Below are 18,377 nucleotides of genomic sequence, written 5' to 3'. Positions count from 1 at the left end.
GATTTAGCTCATTAATCTGAGTTAATATCAAGTGGAATTTTTGATCGCAAAATTAAAGAATTGAAAATAATTAAAAAAAATATTAAAAAAATCATGAATTTTGCGACGGAAAATTCCACTTGATTTTAACTCAGAATCATGGTCTGAATCATCCCCCTCAGTATTCGTTACGATGTCACTAACACCCAGTATATATATATATATATATCTTCACTGCTGAGAATCGTGATTATGTAATTGTCCTCCACTGGGTTCGATCCTACAGCTCTTCGTATAGGGCCCTCTGCCACCTGCATGACCTGGTCAACCTACCTAATCGGTGCTCTTCCTCTACACGGTCACTCTCAATCTGTCTCAGAATTGTGTGTTTCTCTAGACAGTCCAATGAGGATCGCATTATGTACCCAAAGAAACTCAGGACTCTCTCCTGGCTTATCACATAATAATCTCAATCAATATAATATCTGTATCTATCACCCATTTGTGTAAATTTGTTTTGTGTGTTGTGTGCAATAAAGTATATTTGATTGATTAATTGATAAGCAGACGCTGACCTTAATCTCATAGAGAATGGAGACGTTGTTATCATAGATGTCCGAGGAATGCGTAGCAGCTTTCTCCAACACCACATTTCAAAAAAATGGATCTTATCGCTATAATACAGAAAAGAGTCGTACACTGATCAAATTGGACATGTTCTCAGAAAAGGTTTAGTATGATCTACTCTGAACCGGCGTGCGTGTATGAAACGACTAGGACAGTAGGACTAGGGCCCTGTGCTGGGAGGTTTTCTGGCCACGTCTTTCCCTCAGTGTTACAGATTCCAGGTAGTAGTTTTACAGCTAGTTACATAATATGTAATTTAATTTTTTGACCTTCAAAAAGCGCTAACTTTGTAAGCCAATTTTGAAAAATAAATATTTTTTTTTTTTGAACGATTGATGAATGTGGAGGAAGCAAGAGAAGTTTATCAGGATACAAGCAAACGGAATTCCATAGTCTCTGCTTATCCCGGTAAGAAATAGAGCGTGAGAAAAAAGTCGTATATACCTACGTCGGTACGCTCCTAGAATGCTACTTTGGAAATTATACTGTTTACCAAATACTCGTATAAAACGTCCGATATACTTATGTTTACTCTGAAAACTTCGAAACAAATATATATATATTTTTATTTATAGAATCCTCTTATCTTTATAACTGTTTTCCTTATAACACAATAAGTCAATCATGTTTTCGTGTCCCAAACAAACACAATTTTCGACTCCATTTATTTCACATGTGAAACCATTTCGAAAGCAATATTATATCAATGCAGTGATCCAATCATAAAAATGCTTTATATAATAATTATGTATCAGGGGGTTAAAAAGGTCACATCAAAGCAATTCATCTAAAAAAGCAATATTGCAATTTGACATTTGTGCATATAAAAGTAAGTGCGCAATGCAATCAAATGTCAAATAGCAATATTGCTTTTTTAGATGAATTGCTTCGATGTGGACATTTTAACCCCCCCCCCCCCCCCCGTCACCTATTAAATCTAGACTTTTACTTTCCTACTTTTGGAAATGATTCAGACCATGATTCGGAGTTAATGTCAAGTGTAATTCTGAGTTACGTAATATCAAGTGTAAATCCATCGCAAAACTCATGATATTTTTGTGTTTTTCTAGGTCATTTTCTGTCCCATACTTTTGCGACGGAAAATTCCACTTGATATCAACTCAGAATCATGGCCTGAATCATCCCTCAAAGTTTTCGTTACGATGTCACTTACACCCTATATACATAAACAATACTACTTTAAATAACGGCCGAATAGTAGACACTACAAACATGAATAGGTTTCTGTATGTACTTAGTTGAATTAAACATTTCAAAATAGCAATTGCAATTATTGTAAACATTTATTCACGTGATAACTGCTTCATGGTAAATATAAAAAAAACTCATAATTAATTTCAAAAAATGTTTGGCCCCAGGATAAGCCGGTCCTACACAACGTGATGGCGGGAGTGATAGTGAGCACCAAGTCGCTGGTCCTTCAGAAGGTGACCAGGGATCACGGTGGAGACTACTCATGTCGAGCCACCAACTCCCTCGGAGAGACGCCGAGCCAGTCCACGCATTTAAGTATACAATGTAAGTATTTACTCTTAATAAGGACGCAATATACGATCCCGACGACCCGATTACTCTAGCCATAGAGGCGGCCAATCAGCTCGCGACACCAAACACTTTAGAATCCCGTGGTCGACGATTTCCCTCATTCAGCGCTTATCGCTATCGACCCACTGAGGTCGATTAATTCTTTCAAATATTCTTCCACTCATACGACGTCTTGAGCCGAGGTTCGCGCCCAACTGGGCACCCTCAGCCCTGTTGTTTTAAATTTGTACCGAGTGAGAACCCTCAGCGCTCCCCATTTGTCCGGTCAAGTAGTTATTGCCATCTGCGGTAAATCTACAATAAGTCACGTCAAAAAAAAAATCTTAATAAGGGGTCGTCCATTCATCATGTGAAGTTTTTTTTGGAATTTTCGATTTTCGAAAAAATAATTGCACGAAACGCCGCTTTTCGGTTCAGTATTGCCGAAAAACTAAATACTCCTGATATATTACTACACCCCCCCTCCCCCTTATGATTTTTCGTGATTTTTTCATGGACCCCTCCCTCCCTCTCGAGGCCTCGCATGATTAATGGACGGCCCCTAAGTTATCATGCCAAAGCCGCAAAAGCGCCAAGACGGCGACCTGCCAGGCGGCTTAGTTTCCATGGTATGGACTAACCAGCAGCGGTCGGCTTCGGCCTTTTTTTGGTAAAGCTATTTTATTTCCACAATCCCCTGGCACCATTATATAATACAACGTGACCAATTTTCATTCACTATTCCCCTTTTCTTATTCATTAGTAATTGTAAATATTTTTCACAAAATTTTTTAAAGAATATTATCTTTATCACTTTTTCGTTTTTTATCATATTTCTAAGAACTCAAATAATTATTTTACTTGGAATGAAATTTTATTACTTACTTACAATCTTCTTAAAAACTATTAAAAAGTAAAACTCCACGGCAAGTAAAAAACGTGAAAACACCGCAATTACAAATTAAATTATAAATAAACAAGTTACAAAAGGAATTATTAATGGCTTTTAGCTGTTAAACAGCAATCTTTGTTACCTATTATCAACAGATTGCTAATAAATTTCATTTCGTCCTGAAAGGGAGTTAAATCGTTAACTTACAGCAATATCAATCATTGTAGAAGAGATTTGTAACATTCAACGAGTGAGACGGCGAAATATATTGAATTGAGGGCGTCATTTGTTTCACTTACAAACAAATAATATATTTTCATCAGTGTTCGGCAGCACTATTTTACTTGAACAGAGATTTGTTGCCAAAATACCATCTGGTTTGGAAAACAACACATTTCCCGCGTTTATTTCAATTCGGCGGCTCTCTGTGTGTATTATTATGAAAGGCGTTGTGAATTTAGGTATTTTTTTCTTGCTTCTGTAGTATTTGTTTCTTACTTTTATTAACTCGTATATTTCGATGATGGTTGATGATGAGACGAATGACTTCGTGTAAAAACGCACATACCTAGCTTTTAAATCTCTAAGTTATTTTTAATCAACAAACAGGCAAGCAAGTTTTTCCTTTGTTAGCATAAGCATAGGTACTAAAACTAACAATATCGCCATCTCCCTGACATTATCCCGTTTTTCACATGGTCCGCTTACCTAACCTGAAGATTTGGTAGGTCCTGTTTTTTTAACTAAAACTAAGTACCGGTCTCACTTTTCAAATATTTAATTTATCTAAAGTTGTTGTCGTTTCTTCCATACCTAATGAAGAACTTTCCAGGCTGCGTTCCCTCAAAAAATATAGATGGAGCTATTCAGTGTCGCTTTCGTTTATCCTTCTAATTACATGGATAACAGACATATGCATCTTTTATTTTTGTTTTTGGGTAAAAATGATCATCCTTGTTATATACCCGATTTATAAGTCACCCAGGCACAACACAATCTTCCACTTATAACAATAAACAAACAATATATATATATAGGTAGCAACACAATTCTGTACGTATCTGATCTAAATATCTAGCAACCATTATTTTATACAGGGTATTATTAACACTTTCAAGGACAGAACGTCTAATGACGTTCCGATTTCAAGGTGTCATACTATCTATTATGAACCATCGATGGCCCATCTCTGCCCGTGAAAGGGTTAACACCGTAACGACTACTGAGGGAAATGATTCGGACCATGATTCTTAGTTGATATCAAGTGGAATTTTGCGTCGCAAAAGTACGGAACTAAAAAAAAATTAAAAATACACTAAAATTTTCATGATTTTTTATACAGGAAATTACACTTGATGTCAACTCGGAATCATAGTCTGAATCATCCCCCTAAGTATTCGTTACGGTGTCACTGAAAACCTGTTTATGCCTCTGCCACTACATTATATTTTTGAATAATTATATTTATACCCAAATAATGAGAATATAGGTAATTATCAAATTAAAATCTGGACAACGCCATCTATATATTTTTCGGGGAACGTAGCCTCGAATGTCCCTCATTATAAATTAATTAGCTTACTAATGAATTCAACTAATTAAGACCGCAAAATTAATAAGTCTGACTTTCAATTCTTTTCAAAGTCAAGCTAATTTTAGAATAACTTTTGTTAAAATTGGGTAGGTGTGGATTTGAATCTTCACAATGTTAACAGTTTCCGCAACCTGTTATAACTTTGGTGGAAAAGCGGCGTTATTTTTATAATTTAGCGAGCTTGTTAAACAGAATCATGAAACTAATTAAACACGATTGACACCCAAAATCCTGAACCAATAAAATCAAAGGTAACAACATCGAAAGAACAATCAAATTGCAATCAATCAACACACATGATGAAGTTCAGAATTAGCTCGGGACTAATTTTGTGGCACTGATCAATGCGGGCGAAGTCTTATTAGCAGAGCCCCAGTCACCGGGCGCACATCAATCATGGTCGAACAGCCGTGGTTTATGGGGCACCCACACTATTGTGTTGGGTATACACGGGTGGGTGGCTATGGTGGCAACGGAAACTTTAGCCATAGTTGTGTTCTGTGCGAAATTCGGTCTGTTGAATATGGAACGCTTATTTGGTTAGCCTTTTGAAGGAAATACATGTTTTATTACTTACAACAATCTACTTTTGAATACTCTTCGCATGGCTATCCTATTTTTTTATATGTTTAATATGGTAAAACGTGTTTTTATTCATAATACTCATCATCATCAATTTAGGAGCCACGCTCTTGTCGGTGCAGCATTTTCCATGCTACTTTTTTAGTGAAAAATAGAAAAAATATATATAATAAAACAATAAAAATAATAAAAAGTTATATAATAAAATAATAATATATATAATAAATATTCATAAGAGTAAAATGACTTATTTATTTTATTATTTTCGGAACACCAACAGCTTAAATACTGCTACGCTATTACGCTGCTGTGACTTGCTAGCCTAAGACAAGAGTAATAACGGGACTGTATTGTAAGCCCTCCTGTTTGAAAAAGAGAAACACATTCACATTGAAATACTGGTATTGTGCACTAAAAATATGAATGCAGCTTAAAGCTAGTTCGAGAGGCTTGAGATATCTACTCTGCAGATAGCAACGATATGTCAACAGACAAAACTCCAGCAACCCACAGTGCAGCAACATTTTGATTAACCCGTCATGAGTCAAGATGCCAGATACAGTTATTTTATTTATTTATTAAAAATAAGTACAGTACTTAATATTTTTTTTTACAATTGACGATGCAACAAAAACCAACTTCGGTTTGTCCGTACACCGACATTCACCATCGTCGCTTCCAATTTGCAACATAATATTATCATGCTCGAACAAATAGGTACAATAAATAAAGAACATGTAGTTAAATGTTTAATGCATCTTATGCAAACTTCTAAGTGTCAAAAGAGACCTGATGCTTGTTCAAATGCTAATAAAATGATAAGCTAATAAAATACTGTCTGATTTTAACAAAAAAATCAATATGGATAGGAGTTAGTTCGTCAGTATTCCGTTCAAATACAATGAATCTAGTGAATTCAATCCGACAAGCCGCCAACACGTCCCCGTACCGTGATCTGTGGCAGCAGCGGAAAGATTTACGTCGTCAACGTCAGTCTGTACGACAAATGTACGACATCCTGCCTCTACAGGGTTGTGTTGGGGTTATTCTCTGAGGGCTGTTTGCGACGACTACGTTACCTCCTAAGTTTATTGTCGCATAAGTTGGAATAAAATTATAATGGGAAGAAAAATTATAATGTTCAACGGAGCAAAATGGATTGACTGGAAGCATCACTAATTTTGAGCCAGTGATTTAACAATGAGCCACATCGTTTATTTAATGTTATGCTACACATACAATCTCTTCCTTTCGATGATATTTTTTTTTCGGCCCATTATTGTGCCACCCAGACATCATTTTCGGTAGCATTCATAAGTTCCTCCCACGTACAGGTGTCAGGGCACGCGAGGCAAGACGTCATGTGAGCCATAGTCTGTGGCGTAACCCTACAATACAATTATATTTAGACTATTAAGGTGGGTATATTTAGACTATTGATTGATAATATTATGGGGTGCAATGTACCATTGTCAGCGAGCATGAAATATGTCTAAAATCACGGCCAATCACGCATACATACCACAGAATAGGAGAAAGAGGTCGGAAGGCCCAAGTGAGCGCGAAATGTGCGCCTTATAAGTATGAGCAAATAGTACGTAGTATTATTTCTTATTCTATGGTTTAAGTCCCTTGTAAAGTTATTTTTTATCTCATAATGATAAGTTTTTATAAAAATATTCAAATTTTAAAACAAATAAAACTCTTGCATTTTTACAAAAACCTGATATTTCATCATTATACCTTTTAACATTTTCCCGTAAGTATATACCTATTTGTTACCAATAACAATAGTTCGTTTATTATTTTTTAGGACTGTTATCTTTTTTTGTTTCCTATCGCCAAATATTAAAAACATACTACGTAGGCTTAACGTGTCATCATCACTAATTTAAGAGCCACTACTTTTAGGGGAAAATAGGGCATTGGTTTCTCTCTTGCCTTCCGCCCCGCAGTACTTTGTCTGACGCGAGTGGCATCATCCCAATGCCCAGAGAAGTCTATTCACTGAATAGTACTGACAGTCACTGCTGCTATATGTCAGGTTCTAGGTTACAGTGCCTGTAACTTGCCCCTTCCGTCCTGCATTAGCGTACCGATAACTTAACGTGTAAACAGCTGTTTACTTTAAATTGTTTGCACCGTTTTTCTAATCTTCCGCTAAAAAAACACGCAAGTAATCCTAATGAGTAAATCCAGCTATTGAAATACCCAGCCAATAAAATCCGTTCTGTTGACAGTTATAATTTTGGCTGTTCGTGGGCATGCCATAACTTTAAACTTGATATCGATGTCATCGGCGTGGCACCAATTTATTCTGTGCAGACTTGGTGTCACCTTGTAACATCACTAGATCTCATCAGTACCCGACCATAGCCAGGGTCAAGGTAGAACGGCTGAAAACCGTCTCTACCATGCATAACTCTTCATCATGTGCGACATAAGTAATACAATTAGCGGTCTTAAGAATGCCGCCTTCTTATTAAATAGCAATTCCAGCTTTTAGTAGAAAACTTACAATGTATCAAAGCCGTGTTATCTAATATGTCTATTGAAAGCCCAATGAAAACAAAGGCGGTACGACGGAAAATTCCACTCGATATCAACTCAGAATCATGGTCTGAATCATCCCTCAAAGTTTTCGTTACGGTGTCACTAACAGCCTATATATGAAACGGCGGGGAATTCAACCACTTCCTCGGACTCTCCATACAAAAATCACATTCTTAACGTGTTCTGCTTAACGCCTAAGTGCAAGGGAGATACAGACTTAGCGCTCTCCCCCTTACTCTTTAGCGGCTTACGGCCATTAAAGACTAAAGTACTACCCTGAGAGGGGAGTTCGTCGCCCGATACAAACGGGTGCGGAGCGGAGAGTTATCGTTCTGTACTTCCAAGAAAACACTGCAATTGGGTGACTTTATCGACTATTTAATTTCCATCGTAATTCTTTCCACAATAAACGTCTCCTAGAAAAGTCGGGGAACCAATCCAACCCCGTTCTTCATTTGTTTCTTTCGCCGCGTAATTCTCACTTCCGTTCCCACCTTTTCTGTTTACTTACTTTTTAAATTAATTAATTATTTGTATAACATTTTCAATTATAAATAATTTATATTAATTCCATTTACTAATATTTTAAATCATTAAAATACTTTTAAATTTTAGGCCCATTTGCTTGGACGATAGTGCAGGTAAATTAATAGTCTTTATAAATTCCATCGTTTCGCAACTTTCAACTTTAGTTAATATTCATGTTAGATATTGAAATATCTACTTGCAGATAATTAAACTTCTTTTAAAATATGAGAGATCATGACAGTACGTAGTGTTATTCTTTATTCTATGCCGAAAAGCTCACGGTACTTTAAATTTAAACCGTATACCGTCGCCCTAAGTACCTACCTACTCATACTTAGATATCTACGTAAATGAATCACAGTCGCCGCCTGCGCTGGGAGCAGTTAGGCGATAAAATTTATATATCGTCTAACTTCTGTTATGATTTAACGAACTGAAGTCGGGTCTCTTTGAGATCTTTGTGTTAATTATTGCATTCCTCCTTTTGTAATTGAAACAATGCTTGAAGACGAGGGCAGACACCAGCCTAGAAATGGCGACGTTCGTGTTTGTTTTTGTTAATAAATTGTTGTAATCAAATTCATTGTATGTGATTTTTCAAGCGAAATAATTCATAACTTTATATTTGCTGCGTTCTTGTGTTGTCAAACAAATTTTATACACGAATTATTTACATGAATATTATCAAACACCTTTATCGAAATATTTGGATGTATCCAAACATTTTTTGCCAGATAATACATACTGAATCTGGAATAACCATGTACAAAGCAGAGCTGTCATTTGGGACTGCGGCGCGAATCGACTAACAGAAGTTTTCTATAATGTATCTATCCATAGTGTTCGCTTACTAAAGTAACTTTTATTTTAATAGCACAGTTATTGTAATACAAAGTAGTGGTACGTCAAAATAAGTGCCAAGGCTACTTTAGTAAGCGAAAACCATGGACACATAATGGTCGTTTCGCACAACTGCAGGTTTTTTGGAATGGGTTATTTTTTATAAAAAATGACATAAGTGAATCGACACAGTCCAAAAGAAACCTGGGGAGAGTCGCATCGCCCCGACAGCGGTGCGAAACGTTTTAAACTCAACACTATAATCGATTCACATCACAGTCCGAATCGCTTGTGGTCCGAAATGAATAAAGACCCACCGTAGCACGAATTACATTGCGGAGTAAAAGGAAAAGTCCTTATTATTTATATTGCAGGTTGTAAGGTGGATTTCCTGGCAGCATAGCATTTCTTGGCATTTCCAGTAATAAAGATGGTGTATGTATACACCCAGGTTTCTATTAATACCTACCTACCTACATGGAGAATTGGGGACTACGTAAATGATCTTATAAAAGTAACCTTATTCAAAACAGTTACCATTTGTTACATAAATAATGTATATTTTAACGAGCAATGCTTTAAGCCTCTTGATAAACCTCCATTTATAAAGAAAAGAAATAGATAAATTAAGCCAAGGTTTCTTCATTGGCCGTAAATACAGTGTAAGAGTTGTACAAATAATAATGACCGTGCATTTAACTTATAAAATCATACAAAAAATATAAAAAATATCAATTAATACAATGTTTATTTATACGGCAATACACCACAATTATATTCACATTTTCTTCTTTTAATTTCATAAATAAATAAATTCATAAAAGCAAATAATTTAATAGTATCGAACAATATTAATAATTATCATCAATATTTTGTAAAAGCAAATGTAGCCTCGAATGAACATTCATTTAGGCTTACTTTCGGCATCACTAAATGAGTTTGCATGCGGCTTTTGCAATACTATCATGGTACTTATGTATTTCTCTAAGTCTCATTATCATGCTATCCCTAGCGTTACCCCATTTTTGAGGGTCGGGGGGGGAAGTCATATTGTGACTAGGCGAAGCCTGGTGATTTTCTTTTTAAATAATATTATAGGCTCGCGTTTGACCACAATCTCACCTGATGGTAAGTGACGATATGGTCTAGGGTGGATCACGGTTAAGAAGCAAATGCCTATTCACTCTAGCCTTGAAGACTCCCAGATTATAACGAGTTGGAAAAACAGACAACGGCAGACAGTTCCAGTCCTTTGCTGTTCGCATCAAAAAGGAAGAGGCAAAACGTTTAGTGCGGATTGGTGATATATCCACAACATAAGGATGAAATGCCTGCCGACGTCTAGTTGTCCGTAGATGGACTGGAGTGGGTGGAATCAACTCGTGAAGTTCCTGCACACACTCACCGAAGTGTATCCTTCACCGACAGACAAGCTACCCTTTCCGATTAATATGGGTAATCTTTCCTAATTTTACACTGGCAACACTGCACTACCCCATTAGGATTGAACAGTCTGAAATTTAAGCTTTTAATTGTATCACAGCTTTTTATTTGGTGCATTACCATATTTTCAAAATATCTACTAAATATTCGTGTTGAGTACCTTTGTTTTTGTCAGATCCATCTTAAGCCTTCGAGCAGAGTGTGAAGAAAGTTCAAAATTGACAAACCACCCATTGAGGTGATTGTCACCTGTCATTGATTGATTGATTGACAAACGACAGTGTATAGGATTGATATGATGTCAATTCTATACATTTTATTCGACACTGTCGGTCGTCTTCGGCCAAGTAGATAAAGCCATTTGCGGGAAATCTACAATAAGTCGCGTTATAAAAAAACTGTCGCTTTTCGTGATTGTTTGCAACTTACCAGAGTTTACAGGTTCCCTTGTTTATTGCTTTTATCATAACATAAGCTCATAACTATATCCCATTCGTGGTACTCAGAGGTACATCGTAAGATGAACTAAGTACCCACACTTCACCAAGCTTTCTGCTAGACCAACGTGATAGGTGGTGTACCGTACCTCAAAGACGGTACTGAAAAGTATCGGCGCGGGCGTCCGAATGGCGTAATATACGATCCCGACGACCCGATTACTCTAGCCATAGAGGCGGCCAATCAGCTCGCGACACCAAACACTTCAGAACCCCGATACCGACGCCGCCAGCGTGGTCGACGATTTCCATCAGCGCTTATAGCTAATGACCCTCTAGGGTCGATTAATTCTTTCAAATATTCTTATTATTATTATTAAAAATAAGTACAGTACTTAATACATTTTTTTACAATTGACGGTGCAACAGAAACCAACTTTGGTTTGTCCGTACACCGACATTCTCCATCGTCGCTTCCAATTTGCAACATAATATCATGCTCGAACAAATAGGTACAATAAATAAAGAACATGTCTTCCTCTCTTGTCTTAAATTTTGTACCGGGTGAGAGCCCTCAGCGCTCCCCATTTGTCTAGCCAATAAGTCACGTAAAAAAAGGTGTGCCGTCCCGCTGTCTATAATGGTGGAGCCAACTGTATTATTGTTTTTTAATGCTATAAAAATACATAAATTTTTAGTGACATTTATCCTACTCTATCTCTTCCAACAGACGCTCCAGTGTGCGCTCACACATCGCCACAAGTACTAGGCGCGCAGATCGACGAGGTGCTGCGTGTGCGATGCTCCGTCACCGCCAACCCGCCTGACGTCACGTTCTTCTGGCAATTCAACAACAGCGGCGAGAGTCTTGATGTCTCACCTACTAAGTTTGGTAAGTAGTTATTGAAATACTCATTTATTATAAATGTATTTTTAATACCTGTAGAATTTAAATCTTTTCGACTCGGACAGGATTCAAACCCTCAGCTCTTGTTAAGCTGAAACTATGTTCAAATTCCGTCCAAGTCAGAATCATTCGATCTACTCTCTGTCCACATGAATCTCGTTTCACGTGTCGATTTCAAGGTCAATAACACTATATTTATGTATATATAGCAGATAGGCTCCCTAAACCTGCAAGTGCGTACAAATGGATGAGTCAGTTTATTATTTTCAAATTCTTTGGAAGTTTTGTACAACTTTCTTTCAAGTCCTCTTTTACCACTATAAACTGAAATCCCGTTCTAGATGCATTTAAACAAGTTAGGATTCACTTTATTTTGGTAATGTACGGTTAGCTAGCATTGAAATCCGACACTAGCTGTAAATTTAGTTCCATCCAAAAGTCGCGAGCATTTGCATTTTACAACGAAAAAGCCTTGAACAAATAGTAAGATATTAAACCAACAGCGAAAATCTTTATTTACTTGTTTCCATTTACACTGGATTGGAGTTTTACTGTATTTGACAATTCAAATCGCAATTGCTTCGGTCAGTTCACATTGTTATTTCCTGCTACTAGAGTGACTGTAAAAGTTTTATTTTTTAATTGGTACGTCGCTGATAAGTTACTACGGGGCGGGTAAAAAGTTACTCAAATGAGTTCTTAGTAATAAAATTGTTGGCCTAGCGTGTGTTGAAGGCTCGAAGCCTTTGCCAAAATTGCCTTTGCCTGATTACCTAGGCTTCAAATTAAAAATAAATTGCACATCACATTTTTGGAAGTTTCATGCTAATTAGGGAGTCATGCCATCTACGGCGAATATACAATAAGTCACGTTAAAAAAACATGATAGTAATGGCATTTTAACATAGCGTCACGCCTGTATCCCGAAGGGGTTGGCAGAGGTGTAAACACTCCTCTTCAGCTATGTTTAAGTCAATAGGGGGCGAGCCTATTGCCATCAACTGGGCACAAATGAAAATCATGTGGTATTAATTATCTACGATCCAAACATAAATTTAAACTTATAAAGTTGTAAATAAAAGAAATAAGAAGAAATCAAAAAAAGAAAAAAAGTTGAAAGTTGTTGTTGTTGTTGAGTTGAAGTTGAAATTGTTCGGTGTACTGCGGAACGGAAGGCGATTGAGGCAATCACCGTTCTACGCGCCCTATCTATGGAGTAATGGCGATTACTCCACCGACAAGAGAGCAGCTCTTAAATAAAGAGAGAGAGAAAGTTGAATTCAGTGGGATACTACTAACCCGGGACTTAATGAGCCGGGATTCGAAACCGTGATACTACAATGTAAGTCACTCATTCTCTGAACAGATTATACCATTTCGGCATTTTGCGATTTCAATTTTGCAATTCAACGAAAGAAGTGCCGAGATAATCACATAATGCACGTCTATCTAGTAATACTCTAGCACGCCCCGGACACTTCATACAAACAACTTCGTTTTACACATGAACCACACATTGACGTTATCGTAGACGAATATCTGTGTGTGTGACGTCTGACGCCTTACGATTCAAGTTAAAATTATGTTCGATGAGGGTTGAGGTAAACCTAGCTCAGACGCTGGTGGGGAGCGGAGAGTTGCCGTTCTATACGTAGTATTATTCCTTATTCTATGACTCTGGTTTCTAATCCCACTGCTCATTAATCTGTATTCTATCAGATGAGACTATGTTCAATCTATACTAATATACATACAAGTAATGCGTCTACCGAGTTCACTACAGTAGTAACAGAAATTCCAGTTCCAAATGAACACACCTCGTTGGTATACAACCCCCTGACACAGGATATCTATTTAATACACACGGATAATTTTACAGTGCCTCTAGCGGTAACTTACATAACATAACAAAACATCCCACTGTTACGCACAGGCCTCCCCTCAATCACTCTGGGTGTATGGAGCATACTCCACCACGCTGCTCTTTTTTGTACATTCAATAGATTCAAGCCTGCAATCCTTACCAAACAAAGGACAGTCTCGCAAAGTGATTTCGGCAATGTCCCCATCGGGAATCGAACCCAGACCTCCATATCGTGAGCTCAAACGATCTAACCACTAGACCATGGAGGCTGTTTGAGTGGTCAATTTAGGGACTTTTTACGCAGTCGCTATCGAGTATGGTTTCTGATAGTTTTCATACCTGTTTTCTCATTATTCGTAGTAGTAGTAGTGGCAGAGGCATATACAGGGTGTTAATGACATCGTAACCAATACTCAGGGGGATGATTCAGACTACAAATCTGAGTTAATATCAAGTGAAAATTTCCGTCGCAAAATTCGTGATTTTTTTTAGTTTTTTTTTTTAATTCTATACTTTTGCAAATTCTTTTGTTTTTTTTTGAAAATTCCACTTGATATTAACTCAGAATAATCACCTGAATCATCAACCTCAGTATTCGTTACGATGTCTCTTACACCCCGTACAAGTACATACGGTAGCCGTTTCATGAAATGGTCGTATTTCATGAAATAGAACAACATTCGTTGGCCACATCATGATGTGGTTTGGCCAGATCAATGAACACAAAACGTTTAACGATATGACCAACTAAATGCATGATTACTTCATGATATGGCCAAACGTTAGCGATCATATCGTAAAATAGTAACATTATCCACCGGTAGTGGCGCTGGTGTCGCTTTGTTTATGTTTTGCATAATGGCGGCGGACAATAATTATTCTTGTGTGAACGCGAATAATACGAATAATAATGAGCAAATACAAGATAAAAGTGCATTGAAGCAATGTTTTGACACTAAGGTGAAAAGAAAAACTCGTATTAACAGTAGACAGCAACTTTATTTATATTTTTAGGTTATATGGCAAATAATGAAGGTCGAGTGACCACGCTACGTAAATCAATGGACTATTATTGGATTTCAAAATATGATATAATTAAAACTGCGAATGAAGAGATATTAATTTAAAAAAAGAAAAATATTGACGATCCTACTGTCCGTAAAGTTTCTTTTTTTGACGTGACTTATTGTAGATATGCCGCAGATGGCATTAACTACTTGAAACAGGATTCTATTAAAACGCATAAATGTTTTTGTCATAATTTAAATTATCATAATCCTTTTTTTATAATTTTTACAAGGCATAACAGTAGGTTAGGGTGCGGCGGGGGTGGCCCTTGGGCCACCCCTACGCCGCCAGTATGTTTATCTTACACACGAAAAGTATACTGAATGATGACCAATGGCATGAAATAGTGTCAAAAAATATGACGACGACTTCAAAGCGAGATGCAGTTACGGCGTATATGTCAACTACATCAACACTCCGTTAATCGAAAATGACTTTTTAATTTTTAATTGACTTTTAAACATTTTTGTACTTTGTACTAGAGTAATACATTATTTCCTACTTTATTTCGCGTTTTTATTACACCACTTATCATGGACACCCTACATTAATGATATGGCCAAACGTGGATGGAAATATCATTAAACGCTGACGTTTAAACGATATGGTCAGTTGAAGTTGGCCATTTCATGAAATACGACCATTTCATGAAATGGTCGATCATTTCATGAAATGGTCAATTCTATGATCTGGCCACGACAGATATCGTAACGAATACTGAGGGGGATGATTCAGACCATGATTCTATGTTTATATCAATTGGAATTTTCTGTCGGAAAATTCATGACAATTTTAGTGTTTTTATATTTATTTTCCGTTCCATACCTACTTATGCGATACCATACCTACCATACATACCTACTCAGAATCATGGTCTGAATCTGCCCTCAAAGTTTTAGTTACATTGTCACTAACAACCTGTATTTAGAGCGAAATATATTTCACGAATCCAAGAACTATTTTAGTCAAGCTATTTTTGATAGTCGGAGAATTTATCTAGTTAATATTGCGCTGTTTAGGTCTCGAATTCAATTCATCAGCGATCGGAGCAAACGTTTGCAGTAGTACAAATATTTGGCATAGGTTTGGGTGCGTTTGTATTTCTCTTTGTGCTTCTCTGAATATGCGATTGTAGTCGACTGTTGAATGCGCTGTACGACAAAATAAGTATGTTATTATTATTTCAATGACAAAATAATGCATTCTACACATTTACGCCTTCGATGTCAGAACACTCCTGTACAACACGCTGCCTGTCGACATACGTCAGGAGTGCAATAAAAGTAAATTCTGTAAATCTTTATTTAAACATTTTATGCAAAAGATCTCTTAGTTATAAATTAACTGTATTTATTATTACGTGATATTTTTAAGCGAACTCGAGGAATTGTTTTTTTGGGGTTTTTGTTGTAACAATATATTTTGTGCCTTTATGAAAAAGAAACATTTTACTTACTTACTTAAGTACTTACTATTATTTCAGCAGCATTTTCTAACTATAAGTTGTTAAAGGGCACAAAGTGTTTAACATATTTAAAGGCAAATTTAAAATCTATCTAAGATCAATGTTTTTATCTGAACAGGATTTGAAGTTATGAAAAATATTTCTAATAAGATATCCTGATTTTATTTTAGTGATTTTGATACCTATATTGTATAGGGTTGTCGTTGAGACCTTATCCACAGCACCTCGGTACTTTGTGCATGTGTTGTAGCGAAAAGCTACTTAAACAATTATAAATGTGATATTCATAAAAATATTTACACTCGAAACTCGTATTGAAAGCTGTGTGGGCGCCAGCGGGGGTGTAGCTTAGGTGTTTCAAAAAAAAAAAGAGCGGTCTTACTCGATCCACTCATCACCTCTTTATGAATATTTCAATTATAAATAAGTACTAAATAACATGCATAGATATATATCGTATTGAAAGCTTTAAATAAACACAAATGGCCATTATCTCATAAACGGGCTATTATGGACTGTAGGCTATTTTATGAGATCAAAATTTTACAACTTTGTCAAATAAGATACTTTTTACAAAAGGTCTAAATGAAAATTTTCTATTAGATTTGTATGAAATTACTGTCCTTATGACATCATCAATAAAAACGATTGACAATGGTTGATTGGTTGGTTGGTTGATTGACATTGTAATTAAAATTTATAAATAAGTCAGCAAAGCAACACAGTTTTTTTATAGTCTTAGACTAGCTTTTATCTTTTTAGACTAGCTTCTATTTCAAGATTAACATTTTATAATTAGGTTTTTTTGACGTGACTTATTGTAAATTTAGCGCAGATGGCATTAACTACATGATCGGAGGTGATTTTCACGTAATTTGTCTTTGCACCCACTCAAATACCCTATTTCATGTAAAATCGTTTGATATTTCCAAATTATTATTTATTGAATACGAGTAGATGTTTTAGATATATACGTATAACATCGCTAACGAAGAATATTATTTCGATAGGTACAGCCAATGGGAGCACGAGTGAACTCAGTTACAAACCGCAGAGTGAGCGAGACTACGGGGCGCTCAGCTGCCGAGGTCGCAACACTGTCGGGGGGCAGGCTGAGCCCTGCATATTCCAGATTGTTCCTGCTGGTAAGTCATAATATCATCAATTCAAATTCAACTTCAATCCTCACCTTTACCTTTCAACTATTTCAGTGTAAACAAACTTAAAAGAAAAGACGAGTAAGAAAAAGTGGTTACTAGATTACTAAATTGCACATATACATACATACATAAACTCACGCCTATTTCCCACCGGGGTAAGCAGAGACTATAGAATTCCTGTTGCTTCGATCCTGACACACTTCTCTTGCTTCCTCCACATTCATCAATCGCTTCATAGACGCACGCCGGTTAATAGATCGTACCAAACCTTTTCTAAGGACATCTCCAATTTGGCCAATGTAAGTCCTTCTAGTTCTTCCCCTGCGACCTAGGGCTTACTGATGATAGGTCATCAACTTAACTAAATTGTATAAAAGTATTATTATTTTTTTAAAAAAGAACGTCTAAAGTCCTGTGCCGAAGTTTTTCTTGCAGCTTCTTTTCCCCGGCTATACAGGTTGTGAGAAGCTGCAGTAGTTTTAGGCGGATGAGACGTTCGTTATGTAAAAATGACGATTCAAAGTGTAACTATGTTACCTACTGAATAAAGATATTTTTGAATTTGAATTTAAAGGTTCTTCTTCTTTTATCGTGTGGGTTGTAAGTTGAATTACCAACCTCATCAACCCTGGTGTCAGGGTTACCATTGAGCCGCCAAAGGCCAAAAAGTTTGAAGGTTGATTGCCAGCGAAGTGTCTAATTGATTCACACGAGTTACCTACACTACAGCTTGACGTCACTGACACTACGGAACCAAGGGGATCAGCCAAGTTGCAAACGATTATAAAATACGACAGTGACAGTGATTAAAATGTACGGGATTGACGTAAGGTAGTGCCAATCACGCCCCGGGTCGTTAGTTCTCGTACACTTGCTAACAGACTTCTTACACA

At 36.7% G+C, this 18,377-nt stretch overlaps 1 protein-coding gene across 1 annotated transcript in view; it reads left to right on the top strand.

Moving 5' to 3' along the window:
- LOC126374782 (hemicentin-1-like) overlaps positions 1–18,377 on the top strand; it is a 113,670-nt gene that overhangs the window by 79,776 nt on the left and 15,517 nt on the right. The window contains exons 10-12 of the mRNA XM_050021495.1: positions 1,986–2,145; positions 11,751–11,912; positions 17,335–17,469. Of these exons, the coding sequence (XP_049877452.1) occupies positions 1,986–2,145; positions 11,751–11,912; positions 17,335–17,469 (457 nt within the window). The remainder of the gene's footprint in view (positions 1–1,985; positions 2,146–11,750; positions 11,913–17,334; positions 17,470–18,377) is intronic.

This window comes from Pectinophora gossypiella, chromosome 18, assembly GCF_024362695.1.
Source record: "Pectinophora gossypiella chromosome 18, ilPecGoss1.1, whole genome shotgun sequence".
NCBI lineage: Eukaryota > Metazoa > Arthropoda > Insecta > Lepidoptera > Gelechiidae > Pectinophora > Pectinophora gossypiella.
The sequence above is the reverse complement of the archived record's forward strand: the minus strand, read 5'-3'. Positions and strand labels throughout refer to the sequence as shown.